The following is a 21,830-nucleotide window of genomic DNA, read 5'->3' as shown; positions in this document are numbered from 1 at the left end:
GTTGGTGAATATCTCTGTGTGTGTTTCGATTGTCTGTAAACAATCTCTTTGTCTTTTGCGTGAAGTGTGGTTTTTGTGTGTGTGTGTGTGTGTGCGTGCGCCACTTCTAGCGTGTGCCACTTTGAGTGTATGTGCTTGTATGTGTTTTTTCCATGTAGTGTGTGTGTCTCGTCTATGCCTGTAGTGCTCCTCTTATGAGTCTGATTCCATCCTGTCTGGTCTGACAGGGGTCATGGGGTCATGAAGGGATGAGTGAAGTAGAGGACAAGAAAGGGGTCGAGGCTGATGTTATGGGGGAGGAGAGAAATGGAGGGATGACAAGGGGAGAGAGGAGAGGACTGTGTACAAAACATTAAGAACTATGCTCTTTCCTTGACAGACTGACCAGGTGAAAGCTATGATCCCTAATTGATGTCACTTGTTAAATCCACTTCAATCAGTGTAGGTGAAGGGGAGGAGACAGGTGAAAAGAAGGATTTTTAAGCCTAGAGACAATTGAGACATGGATTGTGTATGTGTGCCATTCAGAGGGTGAATGGGCAAGACAAATGATGTAAGTGCCTTTGAACAGGGTATGGTAGTAGGTGCCAGGCGCACCAGTTTGTGTCAAGAACTGCAACGCTGCTGGGTTTTTCATGCTCAACCGTTTCCCGTGTGTATCAAGAATGGTCCACCACCCAAAGGACATCCAGCCAACTTGACACAACTGTGGGAAGCATTCGAGTCAACATGGGCCAGCATCCCTGTGGAAGGCTTTCGACACCTTGTAAAGTCCATGCCCCAATGATTGAGGCTGTTCTGAGGGGTGGGGTGCATAACTCAATATTAGGATGGTGTTCTTAATGTTTTGTACACTCAGTGTATTGAGCCTGCAAGTGCAATATGTTTTATTGTTATTGTCACATACAGCAGATAGGTGCAGTGAAATGTGTTGTTTTACAGGGTCAGACATAGTAGTACAGCACACCTGGAGTGAATTAGGGTTAAGTGCCTTGATCAAGGGCACGTAGACTGATTTTTCACCTTGTCAGCTCAGCTATTCGAACCAGCAACTTTTCGGTTACTGGCCCAACGCTCTAACTGCTAGGCAAGGGTAGAAATGAAGGGAGTAGAAAAAGAGGTAGAGAGCAGAGGGATGGGGTAGGGATTGACAGAGCACCTGTGAATGAGAAGGTCGATTGATGTTGATGCTGCTGAACACTAGAGCTAGCATATACTGTGTATCATTTCATGTGATGTTAGTTCCCACTAGAACTAGCCTATGCTAGCTTGTGTTTGGCTGCAGTTGAGCAGAAACTTTCAGAGTGACTGTATTTAATCTCATAAGCCTAATGAAGAAATTACATATTTTTGACAGTCACCCGCAAAAAATGTTGACGTGCATGGTGGTGCAGCCCTTTTTAGATTGAATTGGATTAGGTTAGTGAGAAATTCATGACTCTTCCGATGGTTTAGATTGTACAGCTGTAGTAACAGGACTATCAACTCCTAGGGGGTTACATTCCCCTCCCATCTCTTCCTCCCCTTGTCTCGGTGGTATGTAGCCAGGCCTATATAAGCTGTGCGTGTGGGTGTGGGTGACTGTGCACACGTGTTGGGGAATGCCAGAGCAGCAGCTGCTGTTATAGCAGAGCTCTGTCCTAAATTGAGGATAAATGCTCCCAAACAGTTTCACAGGGACTCTGCGACAGGAGAAAATCTATTGGCCGGAATGATAGTAAACAAAGCAGCACATCACAGTAGAGTAGAGTGGAGAGGATTCCCCCTGCCTCCAGTAGTCGATGCCTGGCTTCATTGGGACCACTCCAGGGTTAATTGGGGCATGAACTGAACTTAACAGCCTGGCCAATAAACTCCTAAACTACCAAATAAACTAAGTGAGGTCTTAGGCACAGCCCGCTAGATAGAGGGAAGTTGGCTGGCTAGAGGACACTAGCTTTGACTGCAGGCTGGGAATGGTAGGTTCTGTTCCGACTCCACAATCCTCTGTTTTTAGTGTTGAGTTTGATTGAATGTCCAATTGTAAGACAATTTCCTTCAGGAATCTTCTAGGACAGGATCGGAGAAGTTAGAGCCGTTTGCTTATATCTCGCCTACCTGGTTGTCACAGCTCTGCCAATGGGAGTGAACAAACACACAGCCACACAGACTGATGATCTGGAGAACTATTTAGAATGATTTTCCAGCCCGTATCAGACAACTTTTTTTTTCACAGCCCACATATCATGATTCATAAGGCCCACATGTTTTATGCTTTATGGGTGCAGTCGGCGTGCCTGGCGGGCAAAGATGCTAAGCTGGCAGATGTCTTCTACTCTCACTACCCAGACAGGTTGAGACAGTATGCTGGTCTGCTGATGCTGTAACAGCATGCTGTAGCCAGGCCCCAGTGGGGAATAGGCATACCAGGGGATGAGGAGAGCAAGCTAGTGGGACGTGGGTGGTGGGGAGAGGGCTGGAAAGCAGCTGCCAAATACTACCACTCCCTTACCGACCATCCTTCCATCGCCCACACCTTCCCTCCCTCCCTGACTGTCAGAGAGCTAAGCCTGGGGTAACTCGCTGTCCATGGCAGGACTTGTCAGCTCAACACTGGCCTGCGTCCCAAATGGCACCCTTTTCCCTATATAGTGTTCCCTATGAGCCCTGGTCAAAAGTAGTGCACTAAATAGGGAATAAGGTGCCATTTGGGACCCCAGCCTAGTGCCAGACGGAATCTGCACAGATGTTTTCCTATGGTCAATGCCATTATAACATTGCTTGCAAATGAAATCTTTAAAGCTGTAGACCTATTGATTTTAATATAAAAATATTAATGTTTTGTTTAGGCTAATCAATGTGTTGTGGCAGATGGTATTCGTGTACAAGTGAATGTGGCAGACGTTATTCTGGATATTTGGGTATTCTAGGGCTATCCCCGACAAAAACAAATCTTGGTCGACCAAAATCTTATCTACACGAGGAGTCTGCAACCTTTCTCATGTGGAATGCCAATTTATCTTACCATTTCTACTGATCTACGTGCCAGTTATGGTTTTCATATGCACATTTCCGTGGGACATTTTCATTTAATTTATAATGATAAAAATGATATCCAAATCTAAATGAAAATGATCATTGCCAACTATGTAGAAGCCAACAAATAAAAACATTGCAGCCCCGCAGGTAGAAAATATCCGGATAAAAATAAATATCATATAAATCACATTGGCTACACATGGCTTGTCTGCAACGAACTTGAAACATTGTATAAACTATTAACTTGGGTCTGCCAGGAAGCTTGTGCCACCAAATTTGCAACATTGTATAAAATATTCTTGGCCTTCAGTTAGTGGTGGTGCGTTAAGCCAATCAAAAATACTATCAGATCCCCAAATGGGCACATTTATATGCCTACATTTGCGTGCAGCCCAGGTAGCCTATAGACCTATTTCTATGCGTAATCAGGTGCACGTCCTTACTCAACATTGACAGGAGCGCTCCAAACCAAAGACAGTGACTAAATTGACAAAACTCGTAAATGGAATGAAATAAACCAAAACTTGTTTCTCACAATAGGTTGTGCACTCCGCAAACAACGTGTCCAGTCCGACAATGAGAACGGTAAAAGACTGGAATAATAATATATTGAATGCATTAACGGAAATTACTGCAACTAAATAAACGTTGTAGATTAGAAATGATCGGAATTAACGGTAAATGTACTACTATTGATATATTTAATGGGGAATTGATAGACCCTAACAATCAAACGCAACCAATTCACACAATGAAGTTATGAAACGATAAATGTGCACAAATTGGCAGAAGAGAGCGCATTCTGGAGAGAGATGTGCATTTACATTTTTAGTAATTTAGCAGACGCTCTTATCCAGAGCAATTAGGGTTAAGTGCCTTGCTCAAGGGCACATCAACAGATTTTTCACCTAGTCGGCTCGGGGATTACAACCAGTGTTACTGGCACAACGCTCTTAACCACTAAGCTACCTGCCGCCCCTGCATCTTAGTCACACTCCCCTTCTTCATGGACGGTGCCATTCCCGCGGCCTCCGCAATGGATTAGTCTCGGCCTTCGCAATGGATTAGTTCACTGAGATGGGCGCGAATAAGACCATGTCTCGTGTGCCATAAAATATATATATACAGTGGGGAGAACAAGTATTTGGTACACTGCCGATTTTGCAGGTTTTCCTACTTACAAAGCATGTAGAGGTCTGTCATTTTTATCATAGGTACACTTCAACTGTGAGAGACGGAATCTAAAACAAAAATCCAGAAAATCACATTGTATGATTTTTAAGTAATTCATTTGCATTTTATTGCATGACATAAGTATGATACATCAGAAAAGCAGAACTTAATATTTGGTACAGAAACCTTTGTTTGCAATTACAGAGATCATACGTTTCCTGTAGGTCTTGACCAGGTTTGCACACACTGCAGCAGGGATTTTGGCCCACTCCTCCATACAGACCTTCTCCAGATCCTTCAGGTTTCGGGGCTGTCGCTGGGCAATACGGACTTTCAGCTCCCTCCAAAGATTTTCTATTGGGTTCAGATCTGGAGACTGGCTAGGCCACTCCAGGACCTTGAGATGCTTCTTACGGAGCCACTCCTTAGTTGCCCTGGCTGTGTGTTTCGGGTCGTTGTCATGCTGGAAGACCCAGCCACGACCCATCTTCAATGCTCTTACTGAGGGAAGGAGGTTGTTGGCCAAGATCTCGCGATACATGGCCCCATCCATCCTCCCCTCAATACGGTGCAGTCGTCCTGTCCCCTTTGCAGAAAAGCATCCCCAAAGAATGATGTTTCCACCTCCATGCTTCACGGTTGGGATGGTGTTCTTGGGGTTGTACTCATCCTTCTTCTTCCTCCAAACACGGCGAGTGGAGTTTAGACCCAAAAGCTATATTTTTGTCTCATCAGACCACATGACCTTCTCCCATTCCTCCTCTGGATCATCTAGTTGGTCATTCGCAAACTTCAGACGGGCCTGGACATGCGCTGGCTTGAGCAGGGGGACCTTGCGTGCGCTGCAGGATTTTAATCCATGACGGCGTAGTGTGTTACTAATGGTTTTCTTTGAGACTGTGGTCCCAGCTCTCTTTAGGTCATTGACCAGGTCCTGCCGTGTAGTTCTGGGCTGATCCCTCACCTTCCACATGATCATTGATGCCCCACGAGGTGAGATCTTGCATGGAGCCCCAGACCGAGGGTGATTGACCGTCAACTTGAACTTCTTCCATTTTCTAATAATTGTGCCAACAGTTGTTGCCTTCTCACCAAGCTGTTTGCCTATTGTCCTGTAGCCCATTCCAGCCTTGTGCAGGTCTACAATTTTATCCCTGATGTCCTTACACAGCTCTCTGGTCTTGGCCATTGTGGAGAGGTTGGAGTCTGTTTGATTGAGTGTGTGGACAGGTGTCTTTTATACAGGTAACGAGTTCAAACAGGTGCTGTTAATACAGGTAATGAGTGGAGAACAGGAGGGCTTCTTAAAGAAAAACTAACAGGTCTGTGAGAGACGGAATTCTTACTGGTTGGTAGGTGATCAAATACTTATGTCATGCAATAAAATCCAAATTAATTACTTAAAAATCATACAATGTGATTTTCTGGATTTTTGTTTTAGATTCTGTCTCTCACAGTTGTAGTGTACCTATGATAAAAATTACAGACCTCTACATGCTTTCTAAGTAGGAAAACCTGCAAACACATATCACTGTAGACAGTCCCAGTCTGGCCTAAATTAGACACATATCACTGTGTGTTTCCCATGGGGGGCCAGTATGAAAATGTATGCACTCACTAACTGTAAGTCGCTCTGGATAAGAGCGTCTGCTAAATGACTAAAATGTAAATGTAAATGTAATTGTATCAAATACTTGTTCTCCCCACTGTATATATACACATTTGTTACTGCTCGACCCCAAAAAAAAAATGGTTTGAACAACAGCCTATCAACCAAACAATCGACCAGTCGACTACTTGTTGTCAGCCCTAGGGTTTTCAAATAATTTCCGGTGGCACAAGGGTAATCTACAGTCTCTGCATAGAATCCATCTGACAGTAGTGGTAATTAGTTTTTCCCCTACCTAACCATCCATATAGGCGTGGTGGTCCACCTTGCTGACTGAGCAGTGTTTCTAGCATGTGTCTCTGGCCATGTGTCTCTGGCCATGTGTCTCTGGCCATGTGTCTCTGGCCATGTGTCTCTGGCCATGTGTCTCTGGCCATGTGTTGGTGTTGTGAGATGATCTGATAAGAACAGGGCCATAGGCTAGAGGGAGCAGTCACAGTGATAGGACAAGGGAAAAGTAACTATTGCTACATTGTTTAGGAAGGGAGTTGGCTGGGGTGTGTGTGAGAACATGTAGCAAACCGCTTGGATGAAGTGCTTGCACCCTCTCTCTCTCGCTCTCTCTTTCTCTCTCTCTCTCTCTCTCATTCACTCTCATTCACTCACTCACTCATTCACACCCTTCTTCCCTCTGATTCAGCAGTCAGCAACGTAGGCCTGAGGTCGCAGGCATGGCTTTATATAGAGAGTACATCTTTAATAAGCCAATCATCCTTTATAGGCCCTGGGCTAGCCTATTGCAGCTACTGACACACCCCTAGCCTCAAACAACTGTCTCTGTGAGATTAGTTCTTATCTCCTATTGAGAATGGCCTATGTGTCAGACTACAGATTTGATCAAACATGCAAGCTAAACTATTGTATTCTCTGCCAATTGCCTGTTAAAATGGGTGTGTCCGCATATCGTCAGATAGCTGCACTGGGCTTGAACCTGAGCTCTGATTTGGCTATACTGGTCCAGTCACTAAAGCCTGATTGGCTATGCTGGTCCCATCCTGGAGGTCCATGTCCACCACCCAGCTCTGTGAGATGGAGGCCTGATGTGTTAGCTAGTACTCATACCATGTTTACTGTGGTCATTATGAATTTCTGTAGGATGATGTTCAGAAACCAGAAGTAACATGTCTATTAGACTCCTGTATTGATGGCCAATCAGTGTGTGGGGCCTTTAAAGCACACACAAAATGACTGAAAGTGTGTGTAAATACGTGTCTCATGCATGCATGCTCTCTCAGATGGGAGCCACTGAGTGTGAGAGCTAGAGAGGAACATACCCAGCATTTCGTGAATGCAATGTAGAAACTGAGTGTCAACTTGTCTCTCTCCCTCTGCCTGTGAGTTAGTGTGTGTAATGTTTCTATAGGTCATTGTGTTCATGCAGTGCTGTGCAAAGCTTCTGCTCAGCCACGGGGTAGATAAGGGAGTACTCAAATGCATTTTACTAGGGAAGATTGTAAGCTTCACCGATACACATCGGTCCCTGATTTAAATGTTTAAGATACAAGTGCATCAGTCCGCAAACCCCAAACCGATCCAAATATAGCATGCATCGGTCGGAAAATCCCAAATTTGAACGTTACAAATCGGCGGTTCCCAAATTTAGTTTTGCTCAAATTACATTCTTTCTAACTTCCGAAAAGACCTAGTCTTTTGTGACAACTAATGCGTCCTCTCCTTCTGTCGAACTGCATGTAACTGTGTTGCCGGTCATATATCTACAAGTCATTTAGCATGCCGAACAAACCAGACAATATCAGTAGCCTAGTCAAACTGCGCGCTGTGTCCAGCTTCCTGCCATCGCGAGGAAGCGAGCTGTTCCTGATTTTGCACATCTGCGTGGCAACTTCAGCATTCAAATGCTAAAATGGCTTGCGTGATATTAGGCTTTATTAGTTGAGTGACAACTTTTGTTACTTGCTGGGTTATTGTTATCTATGTGGTGTTGAAAATTGTGTTTTACCGGAATAATCGTACGCTACCGGAGACACAACTCTCATCTGGCTGTACATGCTGAGCGGGGCTTAACAATATATTTTTAAAAATGTGTTCAGCTTTAGCAATAGCGATAGTTTTGGTAGTTTTGATTTAAACAATCAGTGTATACAGTGCATTCAGAAAGTATTCAGACCCCTTGACTTTTTCCACATTTTGTTACGTTACAGCCTTATTCTAAAATGGATTACATTTGTTTTTTCCCCCCTCATAAATCTACACACAATAACCCATAATGAGAAAGCAAAAACAGGTTTTTAGAAATTGATATTACATATACATAAGTATTCAGACCCTTTACTCAGCCTCAAGTCTTCTTGAGTATGATGCTACAAGCTTGGCAGACCTGTATTTGGAGAGTTTCTGCAATTCTTCTCTGCAGATAATCTCAAGCTCTGTCAGATTGGATGGGGAGTGTCGCTGCACAGCTATTTTCAGGTCTCTCCAGAGATGTTCGATCGGGTTCAAGTCCGGGCTCTGGCTGGGCCACTCAAGGACATTCAGAGACTGAATGTCCCCTGTAGCTCAGTTGATGGAGCATGGCGCTTGCAACGCCAGGGTTGTGGGTTCGTTTCCCACGGGGGACCAGTATGAAAATGTATGCACTCACTAACTGTAAGTCGCTCTGGATAAGAGCGTCCGCTAAATTACTTAAATGTCCCAAAGCCACTCCTGCGTTGTCTTGGCTGTGTGCTTAGGGTCATTCCTGTTGGAAGGTGAACCTTCGCCCCAGTCTGAGGTCCTGAGCACTCTGGAGCAGGTTTTCATCAAGGATCTCTCTGTACTTGCTCCATTCATCTTTCCCTTGATCCTGACTAGTCTCCCAGTCCCTGCCGCTGAAAAACATCCCCACAGCATGATGCTGCCACCACCATGCTTCACCGTAGGGATGGTGCCAGGTTTCCTCCAGACTTAACGCTTGGCATTCAGGCCAAAGAGTTCAATCTTGGTTTCATCAGATCAGACAATATTGTTTCTTATGGTCAGAGTCCTTTAGGTGCCTTTTGGCAAACTCCAAGCGGGCTGTCATGTGCCTTTAACTGAAGAATGGCTTCTGTCTGGCCACTCTACCATAAAGGCCTGATTGGTGGAGTGCTGCAGAGATGGTTGTTCTTCTGGAAGGTTCTCCCATCTCCACAGAGGAACTCTGGAGCTCTGTCAGAGTGACCTCGGGTTCTTGGTCACCTCCCTGACCAAGGCCCTTCTCCCCCGATTGCTCAGTTTGGCCGGGCGGCCAGCTCTAGGAAGAGACTTGGTGGTTCAAAACTTCTTCCATTTAAAAATGATGGAGGCCACTGATGTCTTGGGGACCTTCAATGCTGCAGATATTTTTTGGTACCCTTCCCCAGATCCTGTCTCGGAGCTCTACGAACAATTCCTTTGACCTCATGGCTTGGTTTTTGCTCGGACATGCACTGTCAACTGTGGGATCTTGTATAGACAGGTGTGTGCCAATCAATGTAATTTACCACAGGTGGACTCCAGACAAGTTGTAGAAACATCTCAAGGATGATCAATGGAAACAGGATGCACCTGAGCTCAGTTTAGAGTCTCATAGCAAAGGGTCCAAATACTTATGTAAATAAGGTATTTCTGTTATTATTTTTTAACAAATTTGAAAAGATTTCTAAAAACCTGTTTTTCGCTTTGTCATTATGGGGTATTGTGTGTAGATTGATGAGGAAAAAGGTTAATTTAATCAATTTTAGAATAAGGCTGTAACGTAACAAAATGTGGAGAAATGGTAGGAGTCCGAATACTTTCCGAATGCACTGTATGGTCATTTTTAGATATACACAGTAAAGATGATAATTTAATGAGGACAGCACTTACGTTTGCGAGGCACACTGCATGGCTGAAGCGAGAGGAGATCACTCCGTAAAAACGTCTAAACGGTCAAAACCATTTGATTTTGAGATGGGGGGGGGGGGGGGGGTGAAATCCAAAATTGTGCTGTATACAGTACCAGTCAAAAGTTTGGACACACCTACTTATTCCAGGGTGTTTCTTTATTTTTTACTATTTTCTACATTGTAGAATAATAGTGAAGACATAAAAACTATGAAATCACACATATGGAATCATGTAGTAACAAACAAAGTGTTAAACAAATCAAAATATATTTTATATTTGAGATTATTCAAATAGCCACCCTTTGCCTTGATGACAGCTTTGCACACTCTTGACATTCTCTCAACCAGCTTCATGAAGTAGTCACCTGGAATGCATTTCAATTAACAGGTGTGCCTTGTTAAAAGGTCATTTGTGGAATTTCTTTCCTTGTTAATGCATTTGAGCCAGTCAGTTGTGCTGTGACAAGGTATGGGTGGTATACAGAAGAAGTCCTTATTATGGCAAGAACAGTTCAAATAAGCAAATAGGAACGACAGTCCATCATTACTTTAAGACATGAAGGTCAGTCAATACGGAACATTTCAAGAACTTTTAAAGTTTCTTCAAGTGCAGTCGCAAAACCCATTAAGCGCTATGATGAAACTGGCTCTCATGAGGACCGCTACAGAAAAGGAAGACCCAGAGTTACCTCTGCTGTAGAGGATAAGTTTATTAGAGTTACCAGCCTCAGAAATTGCAGCCCAAATAAATGCTTCACAGAGTTCAAGTAACAGACACATTATTTTTATTTATTTTATTTTAGTCATTTAGCAGACGCTCTTATCCAGAGCGACTTACAGGAGCAATTAGGGTTAAGTGCCTTGCTTAAGGGCACATCGACAGATTTTTCACCTAGTCGGCTCGGGGATTAGAACCAGCGACCTTTCGGTTACTGGCACAACGCTCTTACCCACTAAGCTACCTGCCAACTGTTCAGAGGGGACTGTGTGAATCAGGCCTTCATGGTCGAATTGCTGCAAAGAAACCACTACTAAAGGACACCAATAAGAATAAGAGACTTGCTTGGGCCAAGAAACACCAGCAATGGACATTAGACTGGTGGATTTCTGTCCTTTTGGTCTGATGAGTCCAAATTTGAGATTTTTGGTTCCAACCGCCGTGTCTTTGTGAGACGCAGAGTAGGTGAACGGATGATCTCCGCATGTGGTTCCCGCCTTGGAAGAATGGAGGAGGAGGTGGTGTGATGGTGTGGGGGTGCTTTGCTGGTGACACTGTCTGTGATTTATTTAGAATTCAAGGCACACTTAACCAGCATGACTACCACAGCATTCTGCAGCGATACGCCATCCCATCTGGTTTGCGCTTAGTGGGACTATAATTTGTTTTTCAACAGGACAATGACCCAACACACCTCCAGGCTGTGTAAGGGCTATTTGACCAAGAGGGAGAGTGATGGAGTGCTGCATCAGATGACCTGGCCTCCACAATCACCCGACCTCAACCCAATTGAGATGGTTTGGGATGAGTTGGACCGCAGAGTGAAGGAAAAGCAGCCAGCAAGTGCTCAGCATATGTGGGAACTCCTTCAAGACTGTTGGAAAAGCATTCCAGGTGAAGCTGGTTAAGAGAATGCCAAGAGTGTGCAAATCTGTCAAGGCAAAGGGTGGCTACTTTGAATAATCTAAAAGATAAAATATATTTTTATTTGTTTAAATTTTTTTGGTTACTACATGATTCTATATGTGTTATTTCATAGTTTTGATGTCTTCACTATTATTCTACAATGTAGAAAATAGTAAAAATAAAGGAAAAACCCTTGAATGAGTAGGTGTGTCCAAACGTTTGACTGGTACTGTATTTATTGGCTATGTCATAGCTATTTTGTAGACGATAAATATTGAGGCATTAATAGCTCAAACACTTAATCTGCAAATATGACAAGTTAATTACTGGGTGATTTTTCATTCCCACAGGGGGTATGAAAAAAATAATAATGTAAGTCGCTCTGGATAAGAGCGTCTGCTAAATGACGTAAAAATAAAATAAAATAATAAAAATAATAGTGATTTGCCCTGCCTAATTTGATAGTGGTAGTGGGGTGGTAGATGCCTTGTCTCCCTTATGGCTCAGCTCAGATTCCTACATAGTACGTACACCACAGGCATACGTCATTTACACACAGGGGACGGGGGGGACATGTACCCCCCACATTTTCAAATTGCATTTTTGTCCCCCCCAGTTTTATAATTGGAATGTGATACAAAACGAGGCAACGGTGTGATTTAGGACCATACGGACGCCTACGAGCGGTCGGGTAGGCTGTTTTTAAGTTTTTATCTGACTGGATAAAAAATATATAATATACAAACTAACATTGAAAAACAACCTAGCATGTGAACTAAATGATGTAACTAGCCAAGAAACACGAGGACAAAGTCACATTTTAGTAGCTGTTCGGGTCAATTCAACCAACTTCTACATGTGGGCTTTGGATGGGGGAAAAGACTGTTTCCAAATGCTCTGTGTGGCCACCTGCAAATGTGGCTGGTGAAATAGACATTCTTACCCGCCAATGACAAAATCTACCCGCATTTAGCGTGTGTTAAAATCCCACCCTGGTTGAGTAACATTGAAACATTGTCGTAAACAAGGGTTTATCAACTCCAGGCCTCGGCACCCACAGGACTGAACATTTTAGAGAGCGAGAGAGAGAGTGTCAAAGACTGAGAGATACATGGAGAGAGAGAGAGCAGGAAGTTTGATTGGAAGCAAGCCTACAAACGTGAATAAGCATCTTAATTAATGTTAGCTATATTACCTATGCTGCATCCTGTTTAAGTTGGGAGATATGATTTTTTCCCCTCATTTATCAGGAAGGGCGGATTTGCAGACCTCTGACAATATGAATACTGTTTATTTTATGATCTGTAGGCCTATCCTATCATTGAGACAGACACGTAGTCTTTATTTTCCTCTGTTGTTATCTAGTGCTGATCACATCTATGATAGTAGAATGTAATCTCTTTCACCAGTCTGATAGACCATATTGTGCTCAAACTGTGTAGCCTACTTCTTCAAATAAAGGGTTATTGGCAGACAGGCTAACAACCTCAAGTGGTCTTTGGTCTTTATTGATGGATAATAATCTGTCATATTCACCAATGTGTATCCATGACGCAGTGACAGATTTTCTTATTTTTTTACCTGTCTTATAAAATCCTGTTTACAGTGTGATTGTCTGTCTGGATGTATACTACAGTACATCAAAATGTCCTGGGGTGTATTCACTAGGAACCAGACAGAAGCAAACAGAACTAAACCGGGAGGGACTTACCTGAATTTGTCCAATAGAAACTCTTGTTTTTGTTGCAAAGAGTTTTCCTGTTTGCAATCTTTTGCTACGGTGTGCACTAATGATTACACCTCTGGTGTTTGTTTACATGGTGTCTGAGATATGATCCTTCTCTCTCTCTACTCATGTAACCATCCTTTGACCTCTATCCCCTGTGTGAACGTCATCAGGAGTCAGACCAAGGTAAGCCCAGTCCAGTACATTACTACTGATTTGTATTAATGCTTGGTTGTCAATGCTGTTAATGTCTTGACAGACTAGCTACTTTGAATTAATGTGATTTATAAAGCAATCATTGTACTTGTATATTGACATGTACACAAACTGTTAGGCTAATTTGTATGGCATGTTTATCACTGCCTGTGCTCAAGAAGAACCACCCAACGGGCAAAACTGTTTGAAATATCATAATAATGTCATAAGTGTCATTTCAACTGATAATTTCAACGTGTTTTGCCCGCTGGATAACAGCTGTTATAAATGTGTTCTAAACTATTTTGTTTCATTGTGTCCTTGGTCTCTCGTCCCCTCAGACCTTCGCCTACGACTACTGTTTCTGGTCCATGGACGAGTCGGAAAAGGACAAGTTTGCGGGTCAGTTTTTGTTTCCCTCACGTTAACCCCTCATCCTCACTTCCTTCCCTCTGCTCTTCCTCCTCCTGTATATTTAGTAGGCCACATTCAGTTGCCAAACGTTGTCGAACGTTGCAGGTAGAAATGACACGAATAGAGCGACAAAATTCCTTGTTCTACATGACGGCCTACAGAGGCCTGTTTGTTCTACGTAACATATTTCTATCTGAATGTTCCAAAATGCTACGTCCTGCTGAACACACCCCAGGTATACGTCTGTCCAGGTGGTTTTCAGGTATATTCAGAAGTTTTTCTCTACAGTGACTAAGGATCCCACCTGAATTCTCTTTGTTGTGTACTTGCTTGGATGGATCTGTAGGTGTTTGGCTTAATTTAAATGTCAAATATTCCTGTCAGACCTGCTAGTCATCTAAACCCAACTAGGGCCTATTGTACCTATGCTGTTTCTCACACTGTTCATATATACAGTCTGAAGGTCCTATATGAATTAACACATGCTGAACATGTATAGCGTGTAGATTATCTTGTAATTGTGTTTGTGTTCCAGGTGATTTCTAAATCACCCCGAAGGGCATCAACAAAGTCCTATTGTAGGGTTTTATATTGTATAATTAATATGATCGTATTGTGTGGTGTTGTAACGTTGCCTGGTGGTTGTCTCCAGGTCAGGACGTGGTGTTTCAGTGCCTTGGGGAGAGTCTTTTGCACAATGCCTTCCAGGGCTACAACGCCTGCATCTTCGCCTACGGACAGACAGGTATGTTATGACATTGGTACATTATGATACTACTAACTGGCCTCATATGATTGGCATGGAACAGATCTTTACGGTTTCAAGTTTAAAACAGGTTGAAGTTCAGTGGCTGTCTCCTAACGGCTGCTCTCGTCCATTGGCTGCGTGTGTGTCCCTCCAGGTTCGGGGAAGTCATACACCATGATGGGCTCTGTGGACTCTCCAGGTCTGATCCCGCGGCTCTGCAGCTCTCTGTTTGACCGCACCCTGCTGGAGCAGAGGGAGGGTGAAGGCTTCACCATAGAGGTCTCCTACATGGAGATATACAACGAGAAGGTCCGTGACCTCCTCGACCCCAAAGGGTATGTATGACCCCTGAATATTGACCTTTAACCACCTCTTGGACTCTTGTTTTGTTTTAGTTTTATTTGTTGGAATATACTACAATTTGTCCGTGGCCCCATTTTAAGATAGTTTAAACATGCTTCATCCCTTCCTTGAAGTCTAGTCACTGATCTAACACAATTAGATGGGTTTGAGGAGGGGTTCCATGACATAGCTTTCACCTATCCAGTCATGTCATATTAGTGATTAAACTCTGAGGAATCAAGTACATCATTTCCAAACATATTTCAGAACAGGGCCCCAGTGCTTTCACACACATTTGCACTTGCTTGTCTGTTCAGAGCTCCTATGGCACCCTGCTTGACCCCAAAGGTTATGACCCTGTCACCTCTGTTAAAACAACCTATAGAATAATTGGGCTCCCGAGTGGCGTAGCGGTCTAAGGCACTGCATCTCAGTGCTTGAGGCGTCACTACAGACCCCCTTGTTCATTTCCAGGCTGTATCAAAACCGGCCGTGATTGGGAGTCCCATAGGGCGGCGCACAATTGGCCCAGCGTTGTCCGGGTTTGGCCGGTGTAGGCCGTCATTGTAAATAATAATTTGTTCTTAACTGACTTGCCTAGTTAAATAAAGGTAAAATAAAAAAAGATAACAGAGCTGCATGTCACAGGAGTAGGAGGCTCTACATCGTCCGGCCATATGGAGTCAGTCTGCCACACTACACAGGAGGATGTAGAGAGCCTCTAGCTCTATATGGAGTCTAGAACTGATTGATATTCCACTTGTGTTGATCTGGCTATTGCAGATTCTATTTGGAGAACTGTTGCTTTTACACAGAACGTAGGAGAGTGTAGAGCAGGGATGGGAAACTTTGATGGAGGTGGGGGCCACAAAAAAACGGAACTCATGCGTACCCACATCCATACATATGAAAATGTATGCACTCACTAACTGTAAGTCGCTCTGGATAAGAGCGTCTGCTAAATGACTAAAATGTAAATACCCGCCCACCACGTTGCGAGCAAAACATTTTAGCGGCTCCCCCTCGTGACAGCGAAGACAAAACATGTACCTTTTAAAGTTCATTTTCTGCAATTCTGCGCATTTTGCAATGGGGCGTAGAGAAAATTATGCCATTTTTAAAGCAAGTTTGCTGAAATTCTACTTATTTTGCAATAGGGTGGAGGCAAATGTTTGCAGTTTTTAATATGATAACTGATGATCAATGGGCCCCACACCAGTCAGTAATTCGACCATGCTTACGCCAAGTTTAGATAGCTGGCCGCTAGACTAACTTACCAATCTAAAAGATGTTTGCTGACATGGGCTAATTAAGTGACTGCCGATGCACAACCCTGGTGTAGCGGGATACGTCTCAAATAAAATACTATTTGAGATTCATTTATAGAGCATGGAAGGATGATGCCAGTTTTCTTTCTGAAGTAAACCCCATTCATATGTGTCGTCCCCCCAGGAGCAGGCAGGCTCTTAGAGTGAGGGAACACAAGGTGTTGGGGCCGTACGTGGACGGCCTGTCACGCCTGGCTGTGGCCAGCTACAAGGTACGCCACACCACTACCAGCACTAGTAGAATGACTACTGATATGACCATGCTACTGATGATTTAAGCTTTATTCAATATTCATAAACAACAGAATTGATATTATGGTATGGTTAATAATAGACTATGAAATATTCATGTTCTAGGTTGGAGTGTAGAGGATAGCGTAGGGAGGGTTGTGGTAGCTGAGAGCTTTGTTAAGATGAGCCATGTCAGAATGAAAACAATTCACAAAACTGTGTTAACCCACACACATCCACAGACTTATTTAATCAACACACTGCCTTGAAGGCGGACTGCACGCACACACAAACACACACACAAACACACACACTCTGTCTCTCACGTCACACTCCCTGGATTCAAGGCTTACCGTGGCTAATGACTTTGACAGCTGTTCACATATCGGTGGTAAGTTACCATGCAGCCCTGATCAAGAGGGATGGTTTCTCTGGAGAAAATATACATGTATTTATTCATCTTCCTTCCTTCCTTCCTTCCTTCCTTCCTTCCTTTCTCTATTCTCCCACCCCTCTCTCTCCTGCCTCCTTCTGTTCCCTGTACCTCTTCTTACTCCCCCTCTCCACTGTCCGCTCCCCAAAATATTTCTCCCATCCCCTCTTCTCCCCTCTCTCCCTCCCTCCATCCACCCCTCTCTCCTATCTCTTCTCTAGGACATTGAGTCTCTGATGTCGGAGGGGAATAAGTCTCGTACGGTGGCTGCCACCAACATGAACGAGGAGAGTAGCAGATCTCACGCTGTCTTCAACATCATCCTCACACACACACTCAAAGACCTGCAGTCTGGGGTAAGACAGACACACACGGACATACACAAACACTCACGCACACACACACACTCTCCAACTGATTCTTACGCCGCGGTCAGTCCAACCTCTCCCACATAACATCTTAGTCGACTGCTGTAATGTTTTGTGAATACTGCATCTTATTCGTCATATCACTCTGTCTTCCTCTCCCCCTAGTTCTAAAGCACTGTCTAACTGGGCCACTGACTGTAAAAGTGTCCCAGAGAGACTGTCTGTCCTGTCAGTGAGCACTGTTCAGGAACTAGCTAGTGATGTCACTGTCAGCCTCTAGGAAAACTGTAAATAAGTAATGAAGTTCTCTCTCTGTCTGTCTTGATGTCAGCTGATCTGCTGTGTCAGCCTGGTCCTCTTTTATCCACACTACACCTGGTCGGTCATCCAACCCTGGTCCTCTTTTATCCACACTACACCTGGTCGGTCATCCAACCCTGGTCCTCTTTTATCCACACTACACCTGGTCGGTCATCCAACCCTGGTCCTCTTTTATCCACACTACACCTGGTCGGTCATCCAACCCTGGTCCTCTTTTATCCACACTACACCTGGTCGGTCATCCAACCCTGGTCCTCTTTTATCCACACTACACCTGGTCGGTCATCCAACCCTGGTCCTCTTTTATCCACACTACACCTGGTCGGTCATCCAACCCTGGTCCTCTTTTATCCACACTACACCTGGTCGGTCATCCAACCCTGGTCCTCTTTTATCCACACTACACCTGGTCGGTCATCCAACCCTGGGCCTCTTTTATCCACACTACACCTGGTCGGTCATCCAACCCTGGTCCTCTTTTATCCACACTACACCTGGTCGGTCATCCAACCCAGGTCCTCTTTTATCCACACTACACCTGGTCGGTCATCCAACCCTGGGCCTGTATGTTTGTGTGGTGGTGTGTGTGTGTTGCGAGCTTGAGTCTGTGCGTGTGTGTGACCTGATCACCCAACCCTGGTCTCACCGCATTATATCGGAAGCACACAGGGTGAATAATGCTTTAGTGGAACAGTTGATTCTAGTTGAGGTCAAAAATGGCTGGAACAGTTGATTCTAGTTCGGGTCAAATAAGGCTGGAACAGTTGATTCTAGTTCGGATCAAAAATGGCTGGAACAGTTGATTCTAGTTGAGGTCAAAAATGGCTGGAACAGTTGATTCTAGTTCGGGTCAAATAAGGCTGGAACAGTTGATTCTAGTTCGGATCAAAAATGGCTGGAACAGTTGATTCTAGTTCGGGTCAAAAAGGCTGGAACAGTTGATTCTAGTTCGGGTCAAATAAGGCTGGAACAGTTGATTCTAGTTCGGATCAAAAATGGCTGGAACAGTTGATTCTAGTTCGGGTCAAAAAGGCTGGAACAATTCATTCTAGTTCGGGTCAAATGAGGCTAGAACAGTTGATTCTAGTTTGGGTCAAAAATGGCTGGAACAGTTGATTCTAGTTTGGGTCAAAAATGGCTGGAACAGTTGATTCTAGTTCGGGTCAAATAAGGCTAAATTAAGGCTGGAAAAGACAAGTGAACCTCTATTTTCCTCATAAGGACAGTCATATGTTATTATCCACATCGGTATTTCAAAAAAGCTAATTCAAATGAGTTACAAAAATACATTTCAGAATTTTGGAGAACACTCTGCCTAACGAATGTAACGCAGGCAGTTGATCTAAAGCAGGGATGGGCAATTGGCGGCCCGCTGTAGGCCCGCAGATCGATTACCCCAAAAAACTCAGTCAGGGGATCTTCTTACTATTGAGAGTTAGAATAGTACGATGCACAAGGTGCAATTTGGAAATGTGGTTGTGCATCAGCAGTTTTTCTCTTGTTATGTCAGTCACTTATAGTCACTCAATTAGCTTAAAAAAAAATATATATATATATATATATATAAGTTAGTCTAGCCAGCTATCTAAACTTGTAGTAATAATGGTCGAATTACCGACCGGGCGGCCCCCATTGATTTTGTTAGTCAGAGTCACTCAGATATATTAAAAACTGCGAACATTTCTCTCCGCCCCATGGCTAAATTAGTAGAACTGCATGAAATGTGTTATATAATCTTCTCTCCGACCCACGGGAAAATATGTACAATTGCAGCAAACTTGCTTTAAAACTGAAACATTTTCTTTACGCCCCATGGCAAAATGTGTACAATTGCAGGAAATTAACTTGAAAACTTCATTTTTTCAACAACCAAAAATATCTTGATGTGGGTGGTGCTTAGGACCCCCAAAACGCTAGGGTCTGCATGTGTGGGTATTGATGTCGGTCGGTAGCGGACCCGCGAGCCACTGCGGCCCCTCATGATGCTTTCACATTTTTTGTGGCCCCCATCCCCATCAAAGTTGCCCATCACTGATCTAAAGTGTTGCGGACTGAGCCTCCCCTTTGGAGGCTGTAACAGTTTGATACCGTGTTGTGTTGCTGAACGCAGCCCCAGGTGCACCTGTGGTGGACTGGAACACAGACCTAAATATAGTCTGAGACGGATCATTTAAACAAATGCACAAATAAAGGCTGGCCATGCCTCAGTGTGCGTGCGCTCACACACACACACACAGAGGGAGATAAAGAGCGGGAGCGTCTTTGGGCCTCCTGTTTCTGCTGAGGTTCACTTGGCTTTATCCTCCCTTTACTAATCTCCATGGAAACTCAGTCCTATGCAAATTCACAGGGGCCTGTTGACAGAGTGATCTAAGAATATGTGTCTGAGATGTCGCTTTGGGGGTGCCATGGTGAGAGAGAAGGAAGTTTGGCATCTTTATAAAAGGGTGATGAAGTTGGAACAGCACATTAACTAAACCGTAGGCAAATACTAGGGAAAATCCTACAAGATTGTTACTCAACTAGATTACACAAGTTTTAAAATGAACTTTATTCCACATTTAATGAGGTATCAGCCAAATACTTCCAATCATTTTTGACTCAGGCCCACCCCGGTTCATGCTTTTTCTCCTTCTCTCTTTCTCTCTTCTCTCGTTCTCTCCTCGCTCTTTCTCTCTCCTCTCTCTTTCTCTCTCCTCTCTCTTTCTCTCTCCTCTCTCTTTCTCTCTCCTCTCTCTTTCTCTCTCCTCTCTCTTTCTCTCTCCTCTCTCTTTCTCTCTCCTCTCTCTTTCTCTCTCCTCTCTCTTTCTCTCTCCTCTCTCTTTCTCTCTCCTCTCTCTTTCTCTCTCCTCTCTCTCACTCATTCGCTCGCGCTCTCCTCTCTCTCTCTCTCTCTCTCTCTCTCTCTCTCTCTCTCTCTCTCTCTCTCTCTCTCTCTCTCTCTCTCTCTCTCTCTCTCTCTCTCTCTCTCTCTCTCTCTCTCTCTCTCTCTCTCTCTCTCTCTCTCTCTCTCTCTCTCTCTCTCTCTCTCTCTCTCTCTCTCTCTCTCTCTCTCTCTCTCTCTCTCTCTCTCTCTCTCTCTCTCTGGGGACAAGGGCAGTCTTTGTTTTCACAACTCACTGTAATCTCTTCCCGCTCTATTCCCACTCAGCACGACGCCGGACATAACACACACACACGACCCCAAACATAATGCACACCCCCTCTGCCCCCGCTGCCCTTTGTCTCTCTACCCCCACCCCCATCTCTCTCACACATTTCTCACTCAAATCATTCACTCACCCCATCTCTCTCTCTCTTTTTCTATATCTATCTCGTACATTCTCGCTCTTACATTCTTTCCTTCCACTACTGCATTCCTGCATTTTCTCTCTGTTCTTCCTCTCTCTTACCACGATCTCTCCTTCCAATGACTCCTTCCTCCCCCATCCTCTCCTCCTCTCCCCTCCCTACCTCCCCTCCCCTACTCTCTCATCTCCATTAGCTCTCCGTCTCCCAGTCAAGCTCCAGGCCTTAATGCACACATACCTTATTTAAGATAAGGACCCCTTTACATGTGTACACACACACACACACACACACACACACACACACAGACAAATACAGTGAGTAAAGCTCCACCCCTGCAGCTAAGATTGTAAATCACAGAGAACAATGGGAGCTTGTTACTCTCTCTCGCTCGTTCTCTCTAGCTCTCTCGCTCTCTTTCTTTCTCTCTCTCTTTCTTTCTCTCCTCACTCTCTCTTTCTCGCACGCTCTCGCACACTCAGTCTCTTGCACACTCACACTCTCTCGGTCTCTCTTTCTCGCTCTCTCGCACTGTCTTGCACTCGCTCGCTCTCTTTCTCTATCTCTGTCTGTCTCTGCCTCGCTGTGTGTGGCTTTTGGCCTCTGTTCTCCATAGGAATAGCTGATAGTCTGGTTAATGAATCCTTTCATATATATCGTCCTTCCTGGCCCTTTATGTTAGAGCAGGGAGACATGATGGTTGTATCCTGCATGGAAATGACTGGGATGAGATGGTAAATCTTTGACTGAAACTGTTGCATTTGTTTGCATTCCGAAGGTTTATGCGGTGTGCAGGATTGGAGTCATTTTAACAGTTTAAAATGAAGGATGTTATCAAAATGTAAATCTACTAAGATTACTTTCTATCTGCTCTCCCCCCCCTCCTTTCCTCTCTCCCCCCCTCCCCCCCTCTCTGTAGACGAGTGGTGAGAAGGTGAGTAAGCTGAGTCTGGTTGACCTGGCTGGCAGTGAGAGAGCAGCTAAGACTGGAGCTACTGGAGAGAGGATGAAGGAGGGCAGCAACATCAACAAGTATGTCACCAAGCACTTTGATAACACACCCATTCATACATACACACAGTTTTCAAGGTACGTCCTCAATGAGAC

The 21,830-nt window shown here is 44.2% G+C and overlaps 1 protein-coding gene across 1 annotated transcript in view; it reads left to right on the top strand.

Moving 5' to 3' along the window:
- The window catches only part of LOC311115380 (kinesin-like protein KIF13B), a gene marked incomplete at its 3' end in the record, with an annotated part of 36,601 nt that extends 14,789 nt beyond the window's left edge, over positions 1-21,812 (top strand). Inside the window, exons 4-10 of the mRNA XM_084190559.1 lie at positions 13,229-13,241; positions 13,592-13,652; positions 14,317-14,409; positions 14,567-14,747; positions 16,207-16,294; positions 16,968-17,102; positions 21,643-21,812. Of these exons, the coding sequence (XP_084046685.1) occupies positions 13,229-13,241; positions 13,592-13,652; positions 14,317-14,409; positions 14,567-14,747; positions 16,207-16,294; positions 16,968-17,102; positions 21,643-21,812 (741 nt within the window). The remainder of the gene's footprint in view (positions 1-13,228; positions 13,242-13,591; positions 13,653-14,316; positions 14,410-14,566; positions 14,748-16,206; positions 16,295-16,967; positions 17,103-21,642) is intronic.
- Between the last annotated feature and the right edge of the window lie 18 nt (positions 21,813-21,830).

Source organism: Coregonus lavaretus (genome assembly GCF_964263955.1).
Source record: "Coregonus lavaretus genome assembly, contig: HAP1_SCAFFOLD_2634, whole genome shotgun sequence".
Taxonomy (NCBI): Eukaryota; Metazoa; Chordata; class Actinopteri; order Salmoniformes; family Salmonidae; genus Coregonus; species Coregonus lavaretus.
The sequence above is the reverse complement of the archived record's forward strand: the minus strand, read 5'-3'. Positions and strand labels throughout refer to the sequence as shown.